Source organism: Podarcis raffonei, chromosome 8 (assembly GCF_027172205.1).
Source record: "Podarcis raffonei isolate rPodRaf1 chromosome 8, rPodRaf1.pri, whole genome shotgun sequence".
Lineage (NCBI taxonomy): Eukaryota > Metazoa > Chordata > Lepidosauria > Squamata > Lacertidae > Podarcis > Podarcis raffonei.
This window is the reverse complement of record NC_070609.1, coordinates 27,485,540-27,502,798: the sequence shown is the minus strand read 5'-3', so window position 1 is coordinate 27,502,798 and position 17,259 is coordinate 27,485,540. Positions and strand designations below refer to the sequence as shown.

Below are 17,259 nucleotides of genomic sequence, written 5' to 3'. Positions count from 1 at the left end.
CAATAGACTTCTCCCATTCTTGTTACTGTGGCATGGATATTCCATTTCATCTCATGCCTCCAAACCATTGATAGATCCAACCACCTCCATGACATCTCAGCTAGTGGCCACAACTGCATCTCTGCATCTCTCTTAACAGAGAAAAGACACCTCCTTCAAGAGAACCAGCATCTCTGCTTCCTTCACACAAAAGCATAATCAACTGAATTCCATAAGCTGATTATGCTTGTGTGTGAAGGAAGTGCCTCCGTTTTGTTTGACCTGGATTACTTGCCCATCAGTTTCATTGGGTGACATTTCTCCGTTGGTCACATAATCCATTGTTAAAGTACCGGTACTGGTTCTCTTGAAGGTCTGCCTGCGGTTGAATTGCCTTCCAGGCTCCATGTCGTTTTCAACCCATGGACTTGGTTTTCTTCAAGCTAGCTCAGTCGGTAGAGCATGAGAATCTCAATCTCAAGATCCTGGGTTCAAGACCCATGTTGGAGAGAATATTTCTGCGTTGCAGGGGGTTGGACTAGATGACCCTTGTGGTCCCTTCCAGCTATGCAAATTCTGTGATCCTAAGTCTTCCTGTGCTTTTTGCTTTTGCTTTTTTTGCCATTGTTCTGCCTCAAGAGCTGTCCATTCAGCACCTCTCACAGGCAACACTCTGAAGAGATAGAGCAGAGAGGAGTGATAAGGTTTATGGGTGAGTTGAAAACTGAACAAAGCTGCCTTGTTGCACTCATTCCATGTGCCTATTCTTCTCTGTGAACGAATGGAATAAATCAACACTGGCCTTAGAACTGCGTGGTACCAGTTCTCGGACATGAGGAGTGGGCAAAGATTGCTTCTGCTGTTATCTGAAATTGCTTCTATGGTGGGCAGTTCCTCTTGCGGCTGAAGAGAACAAATGGAAGCCTTGTGTCATCCTCAAGGCTTCCACAGTTTTGTGACCGTTTCTGCAGGCAGAGTATTTTAACTTTCTCTCTCTTTCTGACGTTGCTGTGTAAAGTTAGCTTGTCTTGCATGCCTTTTGCAAAAGCTTCCTTTGGATTTAGCTTCTTCTATAGGTGACAGTCTTTCACTTCCAAGATAACACCTTCTCCCAGGGTAAGGCAGGGTCATTCTCTGACTTCACCATGGCTAACGGATCAACGGAAAGTCCCCTCTGCCCTCAAACCAGCCCTTTCTTCTAGGTAGGCAGCAGGATTGTTCTAAAGTTCCAGTCAAACTTCTGTATTTTAATAGTTTTCTGCTTTTCCCATTTCTCTTTCTGCCCTGTCCAGTTTCTCTGAAAAGGCAACAAGGATGGCATGGGTATTAGCCTGGTTTTGCGGGGGTGGGGTGAGAGAGAGAGAACAGGTATGATGTTGCTTTAGTGCCGTCAGGGTGCATAATGTAATGCAGAGTAGAAGAGGATAGGCCCCTGCTACAAGGAATTTACAATCTAAATTCTGATGCAGAGAAAACAGGGTGGTAAAACAGAGATGCAATTTGCAATTGGTTGGGTTGCACGTGTTTCGGTTCAGTTACAGTGGGGCATGGGAATTAGGGGTTGTGCCAGCAGCTTCATAGAAAAGGTGGATTTTGAGGAGGGATTTTAAAGTAAGTAAAGAGGAGGCATTACACAAGTGTTTGGGGAGGCAGTTCCAAGCATACAGGGCAGTCAGGAGAAAGGGCAGTGTCCTCCGAGAGTGCAGCTTCCTCTCTCATCGGTTCTTATGGCAGAGTAGGTAACTGGTGCTTAAGGAACTCAGCATTTTCCTCTTTGTTGCCATCATTCTGACACGCAGCATTTTGGAACAGGTGGCCATATCGGTCCATAATGAATGATGCATTTTCCATCAGGATAAATTCTGCAATAGCCCCAATCCAACATTAATACCTGAGATTAATTCCTTGCTTTATAGGCCATAGGCAATGATTCTGCCAGTCTCCTGGCTCAAGATTACCAACTCATGGGAAGGGAAAGCAGCAAAATCCCAGTGTTCATTTTCACACTTTAATCCCAAAAATGGGATTCCTGATGTTGCTTAAGGGGTGTGTGCGGTCAACCCCCCCCTTCAAAGCCTTTAAGATCTGGGCTGGTGATCATAATCCTTACAAGTGATTCTGAGAAACTGGAATAAACTAGTTCTAGGATGCCATTCTGGGCTGGCCTTAGACCGCATTCCTGCTATCTCAAAATTGCCTTCCTCCTTTACACCTCCCTGGTGTCTTCTCTGGTGTGCATCTGACCAAAGCTTTTAAAGGTTCTTTTCCTAGTTGCTTCACTGCTTCCACCTGACTGAATTTTATGCGTTTGATCTTTTTCCGGGGCAGCCCTGTTCCACTAGGGATCTCACCCTGCCAGCATGCTGAACAAAGTGAAGCGTTGTTCCAGCTCTCTGCTTGCCTTTGTATGAAATTGCCACGATATCTTTGGTAATTCAACATCCTCCAGCATCATCCAAGTTGAGGAATAGTTCAAAGTCTTTTTTTTCCAAGGCAAGATAGCTTGTTGCAGCCTCTAGCCTTCTGCTTGCAACTAAATGCAGCTCCTTCCGATGTTGAGGTACACACAGAATTGCTGGTCTTTTAATGGACTGTCTCTAGTCTGAATTATAAATAATGTTGTACAAGCTTTTCAACTGATGTACAAAAATATTCTAGCTTCCTAAAGTCATTGAGGTTGAGACTGCTGGTTGTGACTACCCAGGAGGGAGTTTTTGGGGTTGCAGTAGTGTGTCCCCTCCTTAAGGCAACTTCTCTGCCCCCTGAGATGTTTAAAAAATGTTATCATTCATTTGGGGCAAGGGGCTTGAGAAGGTGGCAGCAGTGCAGTTTCAGACATGCTAGGAGGAAACTGATTACTTGGATTCATTCTAGTCTGGCGTCAGTCCTGGCCATGGCACTAAAACTTGGTTGCCCAGGTGGATGACATTTTATGGGAGGAAGATAGGGGAAGGTAGATCATCTGCCTTGCATGCATAAGGTCCCAGGTTCAATCCCCATCACCTCCAGGTAGGACTGGGAAAGATGCCTTGCCCCAAACCCTGGAGTGCCACCGGTAGTCATTGTTGACAGTACTGAGCTAGATGCACCAGTGGGCTGACTGTATTATGGCAGCTTCCCATGTCGAGTATAGCCATCTTCTGAGAGGCTAAGGATGGAGCTTTGTATTGCACAGGGACCCTGAGGATCATCTAGTCCAACCTCCTGCAATGCAGGAGTAGGCAGCTGGCTCATACGGGGGATCAAACTTACAACCTTGGTGTTATCAGCACCACACTCTAACCAGGCTCATCTTCTAGTGAGTCAATCATTGCTCCATCTAGCTTAGTATAGTCTACACTGACCAGCAGCAGCCTTTCAGGGTTTCAGACAGGAGGTACTCCCAGCCCCACCTGGAGATGCTGGGGATTGAACTTGGGGTCTTTTGCATGCAAGGTAGATGATGCCGTACTACTAAGCTACAACCATTCCCCGAATCTCCCGTCAATCTCTTACTGCCCTCCCCTGAACTAAAATTTATGGAAACATAGGAAAGCTCAGGCTATTTGTCCATCTAGCCCAGGATTGTCTGCTCTTTCTAGCAGCAGCTCTCAGTTATCTGGGGGAAAATGTCTTTCCATCACCTGCTGCTACATTGTCCTTGCAGCTGGAGCCTTCGGGGACTGAGCCTGAGTGCAACGCATGTGCTGTACCACTGAGCTGTGGTCCTTCGCTGGGGTCACTTGAGGGGAAAGAATGCCTGCTGATCCAGTGTGCCTGCAGTATAGATCAGCCTGTGAAAAACAGATAAAGAGAAGGAGAAAAAGGGACATCTCCATTATTTAAAACAGAGTTCCAAATTGCAGGCAAGAGTTAAGAAGTGAATTCCCTAGACTAAAGCAACTGGAAACTACTGGTTTAAGTGAAAGTAATGTGGATTGTTGGTTTTGAAACTTAGGTTGTAGATGAGGTTGAACTTTTGGATGGTTTAGGGTTTTAGCCCCTTTCAGATGTGAAAACAGGTAGTTTTCTTCTTTACCTAAACAGTTCCTTGTGGGAGAGAGGTTTCCAGTTCTAACTGTAGAAAGCAGTTGGAAACAGTGGTTTTTCAGGAGAAGACATGGATGTAGTCAAATACTGATAGGCTTGGGTTTGAATTTGTTTTGTCTTTCCTGAATTATAGAGGCTTTATTCTGAATGCAGGCATATTTCTGGGAAGGTCTTCAAATAGGCAGTCATAATACAAGGCTTGCAAGAGCTCATTCAGAGACGTCTGTCCGCTCTGGTCTAGTGACAGCGTAAAACAGCGAACCTTTGACTTCCATTCTCATTGTCTCTACATGCTCTCTCTCCTCAGTGCTGCTCAGATGAAAATAGATACTCCTGTTCTAAGTGAGAGAGCAGCTCATCATAGATAGATAAAAAAATAAAAATGCCATGAGGAAGCCACTTCAGAGCGTGTCTGGTAGCCTCTGCATTAGGCTGAAAAGATAAGGGATTTTTTTAACATTAAAGGGCACAGTCCAAAGGGGGATGTCCCCTCTGAAACTAAGGGGAAGAGCTGATCCCGTTCACTGCAATGGAACTTTACACAAAAACACCCTGTTGGGTGGTGCCTGACATCATTTCATCTCTTTGACAAAAAATAGGCTGGTCTGTTAGACTGGAAGGCTCAAATGATGGCATGCTCTCCTACTGAATAGCCAGTGCAGTTCAGCACACAGGAAACTTACATGCAGGTGGGGCTAGAACTCTTCTCCCTGAGATCTCTTTTTTGTTTAGTTAATGCATAGATCCCCTCCCCTCTGCAACCCCCCCTTTTTTTGCTTAGAGTTCAGTTGCGGGAACCAACCACCTGAAGTGTACAGGCCAGACATGGGCTAACCATCTCCATGTGAAGTACATCCCTGAGAAAGAGAGAGACATTACACTGATCTGAACTTTCAGAAAGCTATCTGTCCTTTGTTTTAGCTCTGTGCTAAAAGAAATGCTTCCTTTCGTCTGTCCTGAATCTTCCCAACATTCAGCTTCCACAAGAGATTAGTGACGGCAGCCAACTTGAATGGCTTTGGAAGAGACACGGACAAATTCATGGGCAGCAAGACTATCAGTGACTGCCAGGAGTGATGGCTGTGTTCTGCCACCACTGTCGGAGGCAGTATGCCCACAAAGACCAGTTCTAGTTGCAAGTGGGGAGAGTGCTGTTGCACTTAAGCTCCTGCTTGTGAGCTTCATTTTGGGGCATCTGGTTGGCTGTGGTGAGAACAGAGTGTCAGACTAAATGGGCCTTCGGCGTGATCCAGCAGGACATATTGTGGGGCCATTGGCAAAAACCTGGATAGATGTTTATTTCCTATAAGAGAGATAGGGAACTTGAGACCAGATGTTCTTGCACTCCGGTTTGCCCCCCCCCCAACACAGTCAATCAGTGGTCGGAGATATGAGCAACATCTGGAGGACCACGGGTTCCACAACCCTGTCTTACAGCAAAGCTTTATTGGTTTGAACACTATTCCAGGAGAAATATTTTGCTTTGCTCACCCTGTAAAGTTTAGTGTGTACACACACACACACACACACACACACACACACACACACTTACTTGCTCCTGTCCCTTTATTTGCAGATCTAATCAAAGGTGCTGCAGAAGAAAGGAGCCGATTCTTAAGTCCCTTTGTAAGACAAATGCAAACCTTCCACCTCTTGCTTCCTTGGACATCAAGCATTCTAGGAACAGGATGAAATAATAGCTTTGTGTCTTGTTACAAAAGGCCAATGCATCACTGAAGCCTGTCCTCTGTTGTGTACACGCTGCAACAGAGAAAGCGAAACCATTCATGGTGCTGGATAAAAGAGCAGCACTTGTTATTAATCCCTCAGTGCATTTCATGTATTTAAAGACATTTATTTTACACAGCAGCCCCTTTGCCAATCCAAACTTCTTTTTTCTTCATTTCAATTAAGCATGGCTTTTATTATTCGTCTCGCAGTTCCTGTTTAGTTGGGGGGGGGGAATCTAGTTCTCTCTTCTCTCTCTCTCCTCTTTTATGAAAGGCTTTTGTGGATTATATCGTCAAATTAAATCAAGCCCATTAATGTGCTACTTTTGCAATATCACAGTAATAGTCTGTGCCTCGGGCGCTCTTTGGGGGTGTTTGTTTCTCTCTCCCTCCCCCCCCCCATATTTGCCTGTCTTCTCGCCAGTGTCCCATGTTGCTCAGAGCTGGTACATTTCTTCCATTAATAGAAAACGGCATAAAAAGCACATAATCATTAATATTGCAAAATCATTAGAGCTGATAAAAAGAAAGGAAAGCACTGGCTCGGGCAATGTTATTTTTCATGGTCACTGCATTTTGTAAACATGTTACAGAATCAGCTTTTTTTTGAAACAGCCTTGGAGCTTGGGACAGGGTTGTTTTTGTAGGGAGGGTGACTTCTCTTCCCTTGTGCTCTTTTCAGATTTTGCTAGTTAGGTCATCGTCCTTTGGTACTATTTTGCCACTAGCTGGCAGAAGCCCAGGCTTATCTTGCCAAGTTCTTTCTGCCCATGAGCAGACCTGAGGTTGACAAATTGATAGTTCACGCAGACCAGGGATGAGGGGAACACAGACTGAATCAGCCCCTCAACCTGGGTTTCAGCTGCCTTCCCTGATACCTCCATTATTACTCAGGTGGATGTGAAACCTGAGCTACAAATGAGGTGCTAATGCTTGTTCTCTGAGATAACCTGGCTAGGTTGTATAATAATGGCAGTAGTACAAGATGAGAGAAAGTTAAACACTACATCTTTTTAAAAACAATTCCACTGTTTGCCTTGAGGATCAAACTAGGTGAAAAGTTTATGAAGTGAAGCCTTGCACATAACCGTGGGGCTAGTGGGCACATGCATGGGGCTGCACAATTTGTTGTCTTCTGTGTTTTTCTTTCAGTTTGACTGCAGAGCTGTGTGTGTGGTAAAATGCCACTGTTTTGTTTTCCCCCAACTGCTGGGTGGCCCACTGGATCCTTCAGGAGCAGGGCTTGTATTTTACCAGCAAACATTTGGAGTTAAATTGAAGAGGGAAGATCCAGTAGTAATCTTCAGCATTGTGATGTGGAGGGTGAGCGCTGGGTCCTTTGCAACTATGTACACAGCAACCAGTGCAGGATTGGGACCAGGACTGGAGCTGTGGTACATGGGCAGGAGGGTTCCCATGGAAGCTGTTGCTTACAGGCAGCTTTCACAGAGTTGGAAGAGATCCCAAGGTCATCCAGTCCAACCCCCACAATGCAAGAATCACAGCTAAAGAATCCGTGATAGAGGGCCATCCAAACACTGCTTAAAAACCTCCTTTGCACATTGTGCAGTTGCAGACACATTAGTGTATGTGTCACAAGGAGCCACAAGCAATCACAGGTCCCTCATGCACATACTTTTTACAAAGCATTGAAAATGTGTGTGTGTTCTCTCTCTGACACACACTTAAACTTTGCAGGTGCATCTTAAAAACGTAATGTGTGAAACCACCTTGAGCAAGCAGGTCTTGTGCTTGTGATTTTGATAAATTGTTGTTGTTGTTTTATAGTCTCATTTTCTGTGGATTGTTTTTATCATTAAGCAGTATATTAATGTGTTAAATAAAATAAATGATCAAATTCTCTTCTCTGCTACTGCAGTGGTCAAAGGTGCCCCTAGTTTTCGATGCATTGTTCATAACTGCCAGAAAAACATACACACTATGTGTGTGTGTGTGTGTGTGTGTGTGTGTGTGTGTGTGTGTGTGTATTTGGTTGTGGTCAGCAATCTGCTGACTGGTTCAAAATTGTCAAAAGCGTTAATCTAGTAATTGAATGAACCAGCAAGCCTTTAAAACAAAAAGTCATTAAAGTGAGGTTGGTCCAACCATATGAAAGCCTTGCAGGAAATGCCAGCTTTTCTTCAAAATATGGTTTACCAATAATTATTTGCATTTATTTTAAAATATTTTCCAAACCTTATTTATGATGCTCTTACCTAATATTTGCTTTTAAAAGTTCAGTGCAGCTTACTTGATGCTCCCTGCTAGATTTCCCCTCCAGGTGGGTCCACATCTCTTTGGTCTCATGAATAGATATTCTCTTCTATCACGCAGCAGGAGAATGATGACTGTGTTATTGAGACTGTAAGGCTGCTTCCCAGCCTCTGTACTGTGCCATATTATATTATTATCTATCTTTAGTATTTTAATTCTAACTCTCCCTTCATCCAAGAATCACAGGGCCATGTGCAGAATCAGAAACCATATAAAATATTATTATTATACATATGCACACAGGCTTAAAAACATCATATAATAATAATAAAAATACTATATAGGTATTCATAAGGCCAGGTGAAATACATTTGTGTCTGTGTTTGAATGTCCCAAGTCCTGAGCAGTGGGGAGATATGGAGGCCTCAGGTACAGTTTGGCATAGAGCAGGAGTTTGGCCCCAAATTTCATTCAGGTGGTCCGTGTGTGGATTTGTGGTTGAAGATGGGAAGCAGCACCTCCATCACATTGAATATTCATATTGATTTTCAATGGTGTCTTATGCCTTCCTTTATTTCTTACATAGCATTTTATTTTATTTGCATGGAATTCAAATTGCAACACAACAAAATGTGATCTATAAGAAATAAAAGAAGCAATAAATACACAATAAGAATCATACAGCATTTAGTATAGCACATTACATCTGCTACAACAGGCAGAAAAACAACAACCATTAAGTGGTCTTCCAAGAGCCTCAGCAATCTTCAAGTGGTCTGTGAACCCTCCATTGTCCTATTTCCAATACTGCCCATGTTAAGCATGTGATGTGGGCCACTATCACTTGGCTTGTACAGAGGATGGAGCTGAGAAAAATGGCTTAGCCAAGCCTCCATGGTTAGTCCCATCAGGAGTTTACAGTAATAGAATCCACAGAGTTGGAGGGGGTTTGTGTAGGCCAACTAGGACAACCTTTTGGCTGCCCAGCTTCTGCTCAATGACCTCGAGTGGGGGAGCCACCTGGCCCTCTTACAGGTGCCACATGATGCTCATTCTGCATTTGCAGGAAATTATCCTTCAGTGTGGCAGCACTCATACTTGGCAACTGCCTGCCTGTTGGCATTAGGCAGGCACCTTCACTGGACTCTTTTCGGTGTCTGCCTAAAGCATTTTCTTTAGGCAAGCCTATCAAGTCATGTAGAATTGCTGGCATGTGTTCCAATCTGGTTTTTAGCTTATTGTTGGGTTGTCGTTTTTCATGTTTTACATAGTTGTTTTAAACTGTTTTTTACTCATGATTTTATTGTTTTATTATTTTAGTAAACCGCTTTGAGGTCTTGCTATAATCAAGAAGTATATAAATATTTCATAAATAAGTTTGTTCATTTATTTTTATTTCTAGAAAGTACCACCCTCTCTTAATATATCAGGGTGGTTGGTGTGCATCAACATAAAGACTAGCTACAAGGGAAGGGAATTAAGCATTGCGTAGGGCTGTCATCATGGAAAAGTCATCTAACGAATTGCACTCAGGGGTGACTGCGGATGTACATTATTTTTTGTGACTTGGAAACTGCAGTTTTATTAATGCAGCTTAAATTTGCTGCATCTCACCTAATAGCTTCAGAGCTGGGTAGCAACTCAGTTTGAAGGTTGCCTGCAACTGAAAACCTGCAATAAAAGCCATACTCAGCCCTCTGGCCCTCCTAATCTGGCATGGTGGGTGCTCAACAACCCCTCTGCTGTTGCAGTCCAAGGCAGCAGAAACAGGGGGTTGGAGGCATTCTGCTTGGTAGTGTGACAAGGTTGTGAAGCCCCTGGTGGTTTATACAGTGGGGCGCTGGAGTCAGTTGTGCTTGGTCTGCATTTGCACTGTTGCCCCCTGCTGGAGGACAATGGCAGTAACCACTAGATCCCTGCTCAGTAGGGAATTTATACTCTGCTAGTTAATCCAGCAGCACCGTTCCTTTGACAAGGCTTGTTTTGGACACCCAGAGTGTTTGTTTAGAAACCTGCTGTTGCCAGTTGTTGTCATCTCTTAGCATTCATAACGGTGCTAGAAAGCCATGAGTCACTTTTCACTGGAAATGTGCATTCATTGTCTGACAGAACAAAGGGTTCTCCGTTAAGAGAGCTATCTGATCTTGCATGTCATTTCTTGCAGCTAGAGAATGGCTCCTGCCTTTGCCAGGCAGCTGTGGAGAAAACTGTGCTTTAACCAGAAAGAGCCTGGAGAGACTTTTTGGTCTCAGAGCTTGGTCCGAAGCGTACATGTTACACCAGCCTCGCTGGAGCTATGCAGTCAGTCAGGATCTCATAACACTAGAACGGAGGCAACATTGGAAGGCAAAAGGAAGAACTTCTTCACACAGCACATAGACTACTGAATTTGATCCAACAGGAGATAGTGGTCGCCATCAACTTGGATGGCTTTCCAAAAGGATGAGACATTTCATGGAGGACAAGGCTATCAGTGGTAGGGAGCCATAATGGCTATGTTCAGCTTCTACTGTGGAAGGCAGCATTCTTCTGAATACCCTGTGTTGCTTGGTGTATGGCGGGTGTATAATCTAGACTCTCCACTTCGAGCACTAAAATGTCTTGGGTCTCATTTGTTCAGGCTCTGATCTGCCTCAGATTGGGCTCTCTGTTATCTCTCACGGCATATATAAGCCTCACTCTTAATTCCTGGCATTTATCTGCCTAGGCCACAACCAGAAACACAGAACAAAAACACTCTTTCTTCATTGCTGTCATAGTGGTAAGGCAACTTGTCTTTTGCATTAAGCATCCCTTCAGAGACCATTCTGGAGATACCTGCCAGTGTGTTTGGTCTTTAATGGCGCTCTGCTTCTCTGGTAGGAATCCCATGCGTAACCATATTGGTGTGACCCAAGCAGCAGTTCTTCAGAATGGTCTGACAAACTATTTTCACGCAGACATCTGTTGCAGCTGATTTCCCCAGGAGCACACCGTTCGCTTTTTATCAGGCTTTAACACATTTTGGCTTCGAATTCATGGCTGATGAGTGCCACGAGTTATCAGAAGAGTTGTGAACCAATTAAAGGGTTTTTCTGTTTTAAGTCTCCTGACAGTATTGCTTTCACTGAGTCATTCATAGATTTTAAAAACTCAATACTATAGGATCTTAATATACCCCTAGGGATTTTCTGCCCTTAAACACCAGACAGTTCAGGGTCTGTCTCCTCTCTGCTCTGCATCCAGGCACCAGAAACTCAATGGAGGGAGAGATTGTTTTACTGATGTCTTTGCCCTCTTTTCTTCCTTCTTCAAATTGAGCCACTGTGTACATGCTCCGGGTCTTGTTCCAGTCCATGATCTGGGAAGGCTGAATGGGAAAACATGCAGAAGTGGAACCTGCTCAACATGCTTCAGGCCATATACCCAGTGGTGTAGCACAGGGGCAGTTGCCTCAGATGCAAAATATCAACACCCAGTGCTGCCTAAATACAGCTTCATGCTTCCATCTCTGGGCTCCGTTGAAAGCAACTTTCCCATGCAAACCAGGAAGTGACATCTCTGACACCGTTAGGCAGTTGAATATGCATGCGTACTACATCCACTTCCCTCCTTCCCACCCACCCCCTCTGTGTGACCCTAGGCACTGGCAACCCATGTTATACCACTGCATACACTCCCTTCTTTTACACCTGAATGAAGATCCTGTGAGAGCATGAAGTCATATGAGGTTATTCCAGAATTCTGCTTTTCTGGAGAGGAAGCAGACTGTTCTGTGGAGGACTTAGGATAGGTGAACCTCCCTCTTGTTCATATGAATTGACAGATTAGGAGCAGAGGCTTTATTAAAATTGTTAGAGAGACAAAAGAAAAAGGACAAATTGTTACGGTTTCTGCTTTAGGAGACCTGACTTCATCGGTCGTTCAGAATTCTCTCAGATTGTCAACAGGTAGATAGATACGGTTGGACTGATAGGCACTGTACACATGGATCTTGTAAAAACCTTCTGACAAAATCCTTCCCCAAAGGCTATTAAGTACACATAGCAGTCACAAGATAAGAGGTCAGGGTAGCCAACAGGGCACCCTTCAGATATTTCTGACCTACAACTCCCAGTATCCCTGAACGTCGCCCCTCCTGGCTGGGGCTGATGGGAACTGAAGTCCAACAACACGTAAACTGCTTTGAGGTTTTATACAATCAAGTGATATATACATTTTATGAAATAATAACAACATCTGGAGGGCCCCGCATTGGCTATTCCTGCTTTGATGAAATGGTAACTGGTTAAGGGGGAGGAAGCAAATGGGTATGTGAGTGTAGGGATCATGCTACATTATTTGGGATGATGAAATCCAAGGCAGACCATGAAGAACTCCAACTGAGTCTGAACTGTTGGTGACTAACCAGGAAAGAGTTAGCGGGGTTGCACTGGATAACTTGATGAGGAGGTCATCTCAGTGTGTGGCATCTGTGAAAAAGGCAGGGATTCCATGTGAAGCTCATTAAACTGGAGATTAAGAGGAGCAAGTAAGAGGTGCTATTTGCCTTTGCTTTGCTGTGAAAGCCTGTTCTCTGTTTTTGAGAACTCTTGGTCTATGCTCCATTTCCGTTCTCCAGTCACCCAGCTGATGGACTTGATCATGCTGCTTGCACTGATTAATTGGCGTGAACCCAGGCTGAACACACTGTTTCAACATGGGATATAAAAATTAAAGCTGTGTTTTTAAAGATGGGTTGAAAACTGGGGTTCTTGTTGAAATTTCAATGACAAAGTCCTCCAGCGCCCTTCACCAGAACTTGCCCTGTCTGGAAAGCCTTCAGCAATAACCCCTTGACACTCAGCAACAGCTGAATTTTTAGCTGCAAATGTAGCTATGGAGCTGTGGCACAAAGGCAAGTTTTTTAACTGGTAGCACCAGCGTTATGGAATGCTTTCTGTGCTGAAATATGAGAGGCCCTATCAGTATTGACATCCCACTGGCTCTTGAAAACACAGTTATTTAGACAAGCATTTCCCTCAACTCCTCACCTGAACCTCCGGATGCAATTGCTGTTTTGACTGTTTTCATTGTTATGTTTCTTTAATGGGCTTGTTTTATTCTACATTTTAAGCATGTATTTAATGTTTTGGTGAAATTGTTCAACTGTATATTTTAATTCTGAGTGGATATATTTTTGTAATTGGTTTTATACTTGGAAACCACTTAGAAGCCAATTTGACAAGCAAGCAGTGTGTGTGTGTGTGTGTGTGTGTGTGTGTTGTAACTCCCATTTACACCTCAGCCATTTCTCTGTTGCCTAGCTTCTCTGTTTGGCACACATACACATCCCAATCACAATTTCAGGCATAAACTCCTTGGGGAAGGAATTTGCCCCCTTTAAAAGTACCATATTATTTCATTTATGAATTGCTTCCCATGAAACATCTTGAAGCAATTTCACAATGCAATAAATGTGCATATAAAAGCATATATAGAAACAATTAAGAACCAATACATATATAAAAGCAGTTAAAACAATTACGTAGCTAAAAACAACAGCAGCACAGATGCCAGCCGGAATCTTGTATAAATTCTAAATGATAACGTGAGTGCTAAATGCCATTTAACCATTAGTGTTTCTGGGGTTGTTGTTTTTTACAACCATCCATGCACAAACACATGGGAAGTAGAATAAAGATCCATTTCAAACTGTTCTGTTTTCTGCTGATGCAGGAGGTCTCCGGGGAGCAACTGTGGTGGATGCCTTAGATACTCTGTATATCATGGAGCTGCAAGAAGAATTCCAAGAAGCCAAAGATTGGGTGGAGAAGAACTTTGACTTGAATGTGGTGAGTCAGTCTTTGAATATTTTTCTCTGAGCTGCAGAAACCGCCTGGCATGTTTGGGACCCTGGAGTTTTGACTTTGGGCTCCTCACAAACAAAGGCATGCAGACCCAGCAGAAGCAAGCTGAGAATTGGGAATTAGTGCAGTTCTGTCAAGTACCAAGAAAGGGCTCATCCACACTTAACCTTTGCTGCGCACTTTTCTAGGCAAAGATCCAGTGGCATTCCAAGTCCGTGTCCAGTTTATTTATTTATTTATTTATTTATTTATTTAGTTAGTTAGTTAGTTAGTTAGTTAGTTAGTTAGTTTGATTCAGTGGTAACATGTCTATTTTCCCAGGGAAAGTGCCAGGACAAACAAACAAGCAAAATAATGGAGCAATCCATTGAAAACCTGATTGCCATTTACTCCGGTTCAGTGGTAAAATGTGGGTTTAGCCAGTGAAAGCTCTGGTACAAAAGGAAAAAAACCCACTGGGATACAGACCTGGAATTCCCAGACCTGTGCCTAGAAACACAGCACAAAAGGAAGTGTGAATGAGCCCAAAGTGTCCTTGATGCTTCTTATCATTTAGGAATTTCCCTTGCTCACTGGATAAGAGCACCAAAGAAGATAAAATCCAATCATGTCAATTTCTCTGTTGCTTTCCCCTTAAGTGACATTTATTTCTATCTCCAATTCCTCCTCCTCCTCCTCCTTGTCCACTGAGCAAGGTTGGTGTTTCAGAAGTCAAACATGGCTGCAGGCATTTGAAGCTTAAGTGTTAAAGGCCTAGCACTTTCAATTTGTTATAAAAAGTTGTGTTAAGTCTAACACCACATTTTTATTGGAGGTGCAGAATGGGGCAACTTGGTGGAGGAGGGACTTGAACCCAAACCTCCCAGACCTGAACCGAAATCACTGGGTCGCAGGGGCTCTCTTATGAACATTTAAGTCTGATATTGGTATTTGGCCATCATAAATGGGTTTCTGAATCTTCCGCTTCAGTTAATCACCATTTGAAAATGAAGCTAAACATAACTTTGCATGAGCTAGTGCAGCCTTCTGTGTAATAAGCCTAGAGGCTAAATACTGGGAGAGAATCGCCACTGTTCTTCAGACCAATGAGAGTAGCTGACCTAGAAGCTGGAATAGGGATCAGGATCTTCTCTGGCCTATTTCTGTTAAGAGACAGAGGAGCATAGGAAGCTGGGGAACCTCAGGCCTAGGGCCAAATGCTGCCCCCAGGCCTCTCTTTGGCCCTCAGGTCTGCACCCTCCAGGCCACGCCTCCTCTTCCAAGCCACACTCCTCACTGGATAAACTTTGCACCCTCTTTTATTGTTTTTGCCTGGCTGGAATGTGTTCTTGGACTCTTATAATGCCTCTTACTTGCCCTGCAGAAGGGTAGAGAGGGCTGTGTGAGTATGTGTAGAAACTCGCCTACTGTGTAGAGATGGCATTTTTATTAGTTGCTCAGCCCACTTTTGTCTTTGGCCCCTCCCACAGCTGGTAAATGGTCACTAGAAGGGAATGTGGTCCTTGGCCTGAAAAGGGTTCCCCACCTAAATCAACATTGCCTACCCTGACTGGCCATTACTCTTCAGGGAAGGGAACTTAGCAGCCCTAGCTGGAGAGTTTGCACAGATTGAATCTGGGATCTTAGCAGATGCTCAGCCACTGAGATACAGCTTCTTTGCCAGTCCCTGTGCCACTCTCACCTAAGGTTAGAGCTTGGTCGTGATATGCACAGGCTGGCATGCATCCCTTCGGTCTCTGGTTCAAGAACTACTGAGGTTTCAGATCCTGTGTTTACCAAGATGGTGTTCAGATTCTAATTTCAGAGCTGTGCTGCAGTTGTTGCAGCATAACTAGCATTTTCTTTAAAGCAAGAGCAGCTAGTTCAGCTGCTTCACCTTCCTAGAAAAGCATCATTTTGAAAGAGGTGACCAGCACGAACTTGCAAACGGACAGTCGCATCTGATAAATTCTGGTTGAATGGTTTGTGTTTGGCATCAGATCGATAGGCCAAGAGATGGAATAGACAGGGATAATTGATCTGTGTTTTCACAAAAGCTCTTTCTCCCACCCCATCCGCCCTCACAGATCAATCTGCAAATTCAAGAATGAACCTTTTAAATAGCTGGATCGCAGGATTTAAATGTGGGTGAGACCAGGTCTGCATTAAAAACCGTGTGTGTGTGTGTGCATGCGCGTGCACACATATTTGATACTGTCAGCAGTCAAGAATCAACCAACATGAAGGTGATGCACTTGGACAATAAAATATACAGTGCGTTGTTCCCAAAGGCTGGTAACTCTGTCTGTTTTTGAGCAGAGATGAATTAACTATTTCCTAAAAGGATTGGACTTAAAATTGGAAGTCCTAGGTTCAAAACTTGTCCAGTCAGAACTGGATGGTCCTGGGCAAGTGTCTTATCCTTAAATAAAAATGCCACACCTCATGGCTGTCTGTCCCTCCGCTGGATGGTGTGTGGGCTACACTTCAGGGCACCCCAGCCACTGTTTCCTCTTACCATCTCATTTCCCATGTGTGTTCATCTGATGCTCCCACCTGGCCACACACAGCCAGGCACTGGTAGCCTAGCATGGGGCAGGTAGGCTTGACCTATCTAACAGCTGGATTCAACCACCCTGCCCTGCCTGCACATCTGAGACCCAGTTTTACTAATGTGTGTACTTAGCTATGAAATGTCAGGCTTGTGGCATTCCACACATTACTCTAAAGTCACACCAACCTGAAAATGTTCAGAACTTGAAATATGCCACAGTGGTTGTATATGCACCATACATGGCTTCTCTCAAATAACCCTGGAAATTGTAGTTTGTTAAGGGTTCTGGGAATTGTAGCTCTGGGGGTAAACTACAGGTCCCACCATTCTTTGTCAGGTGGCGGTGTGTGTGTGTGTGCTTTAAATGTATAGTGTGTACAGAGCCCTGGACTCAGATCCCTGTTGTACTGTAAAACTCACTTGTTGACCCAGTTGCACACTCCTCATATAACCTTCCTCTTAGGTTGTTGAGAAGGCAATAAGAGGAAAACCATGTGTACCACTGAGAGCTCCTTGTGGGGAGTAAAGTGTGTGTGAAAGAGAGGGAGGGAGAGAGAGTTATTCCCTGTATATGATGTGAGGAGAGAAACCTGCGACCCTTTCTCAAGGCTGATGTATGCTGCTTTCTTGCACTTCCTTTCCATTTCCCTTTTTCTAATGGTGCTTTTTACTTATCCCTGAAGTAGATGTTCTACCTGGAAGCTGTGTATGCGTGCGTGCATGTGTGTTGCAAGAAGCTGATATTTATTCAGAAAGCAAAACTGAATTGTCATGCAGGATCAGGCTTGAGGAGCAAATCTTTGAAAGGAACAATTTGACTGCAATTGCTTTGACATTTCACTGATCCAAAGCTGGATTATTATAGATCACAACTAGCTGCAGGTAAAGGGTTATCTGAAAGACTCCCATTTACAAATCAGCGGATGCCTTCTACACCATACTGTCC

At 43.9% G+C, this 17,259-nt stretch overlaps 1 protein-coding gene and 1 non-coding gene across 3 annotated transcripts in view; both read left to right on the top strand.

Annotated features, from left to right (window-relative positions):
- MAN1C1 (mannosidase alpha class 1C member 1) overlaps positions 1-17,259 on the top strand; it is a 126,792-nt gene that overhangs the window by 79,824 nt on the left and 29,709 nt on the right. For both annotated transcript variants that reach the window (XM_053398740.1, XM_053398741.1), the window contains exon 3: positions 13,650-13,765. In XM_053398740.1, the coding sequence (XP_053254715.1) occupies positions 13,650-13,765 (116 nt within the window). The remainder of the gene's footprint in view (positions 1-13,649; positions 13,766-17,259) is intronic.
- TRNAE-CUC (transfer RNA glutamic acid (anticodon CUC)) lies at positions 415-490 on the top strand. Its single transcript has one exon. It is a non-coding gene; the product is annotated as a tRNA-Glu (tRNA).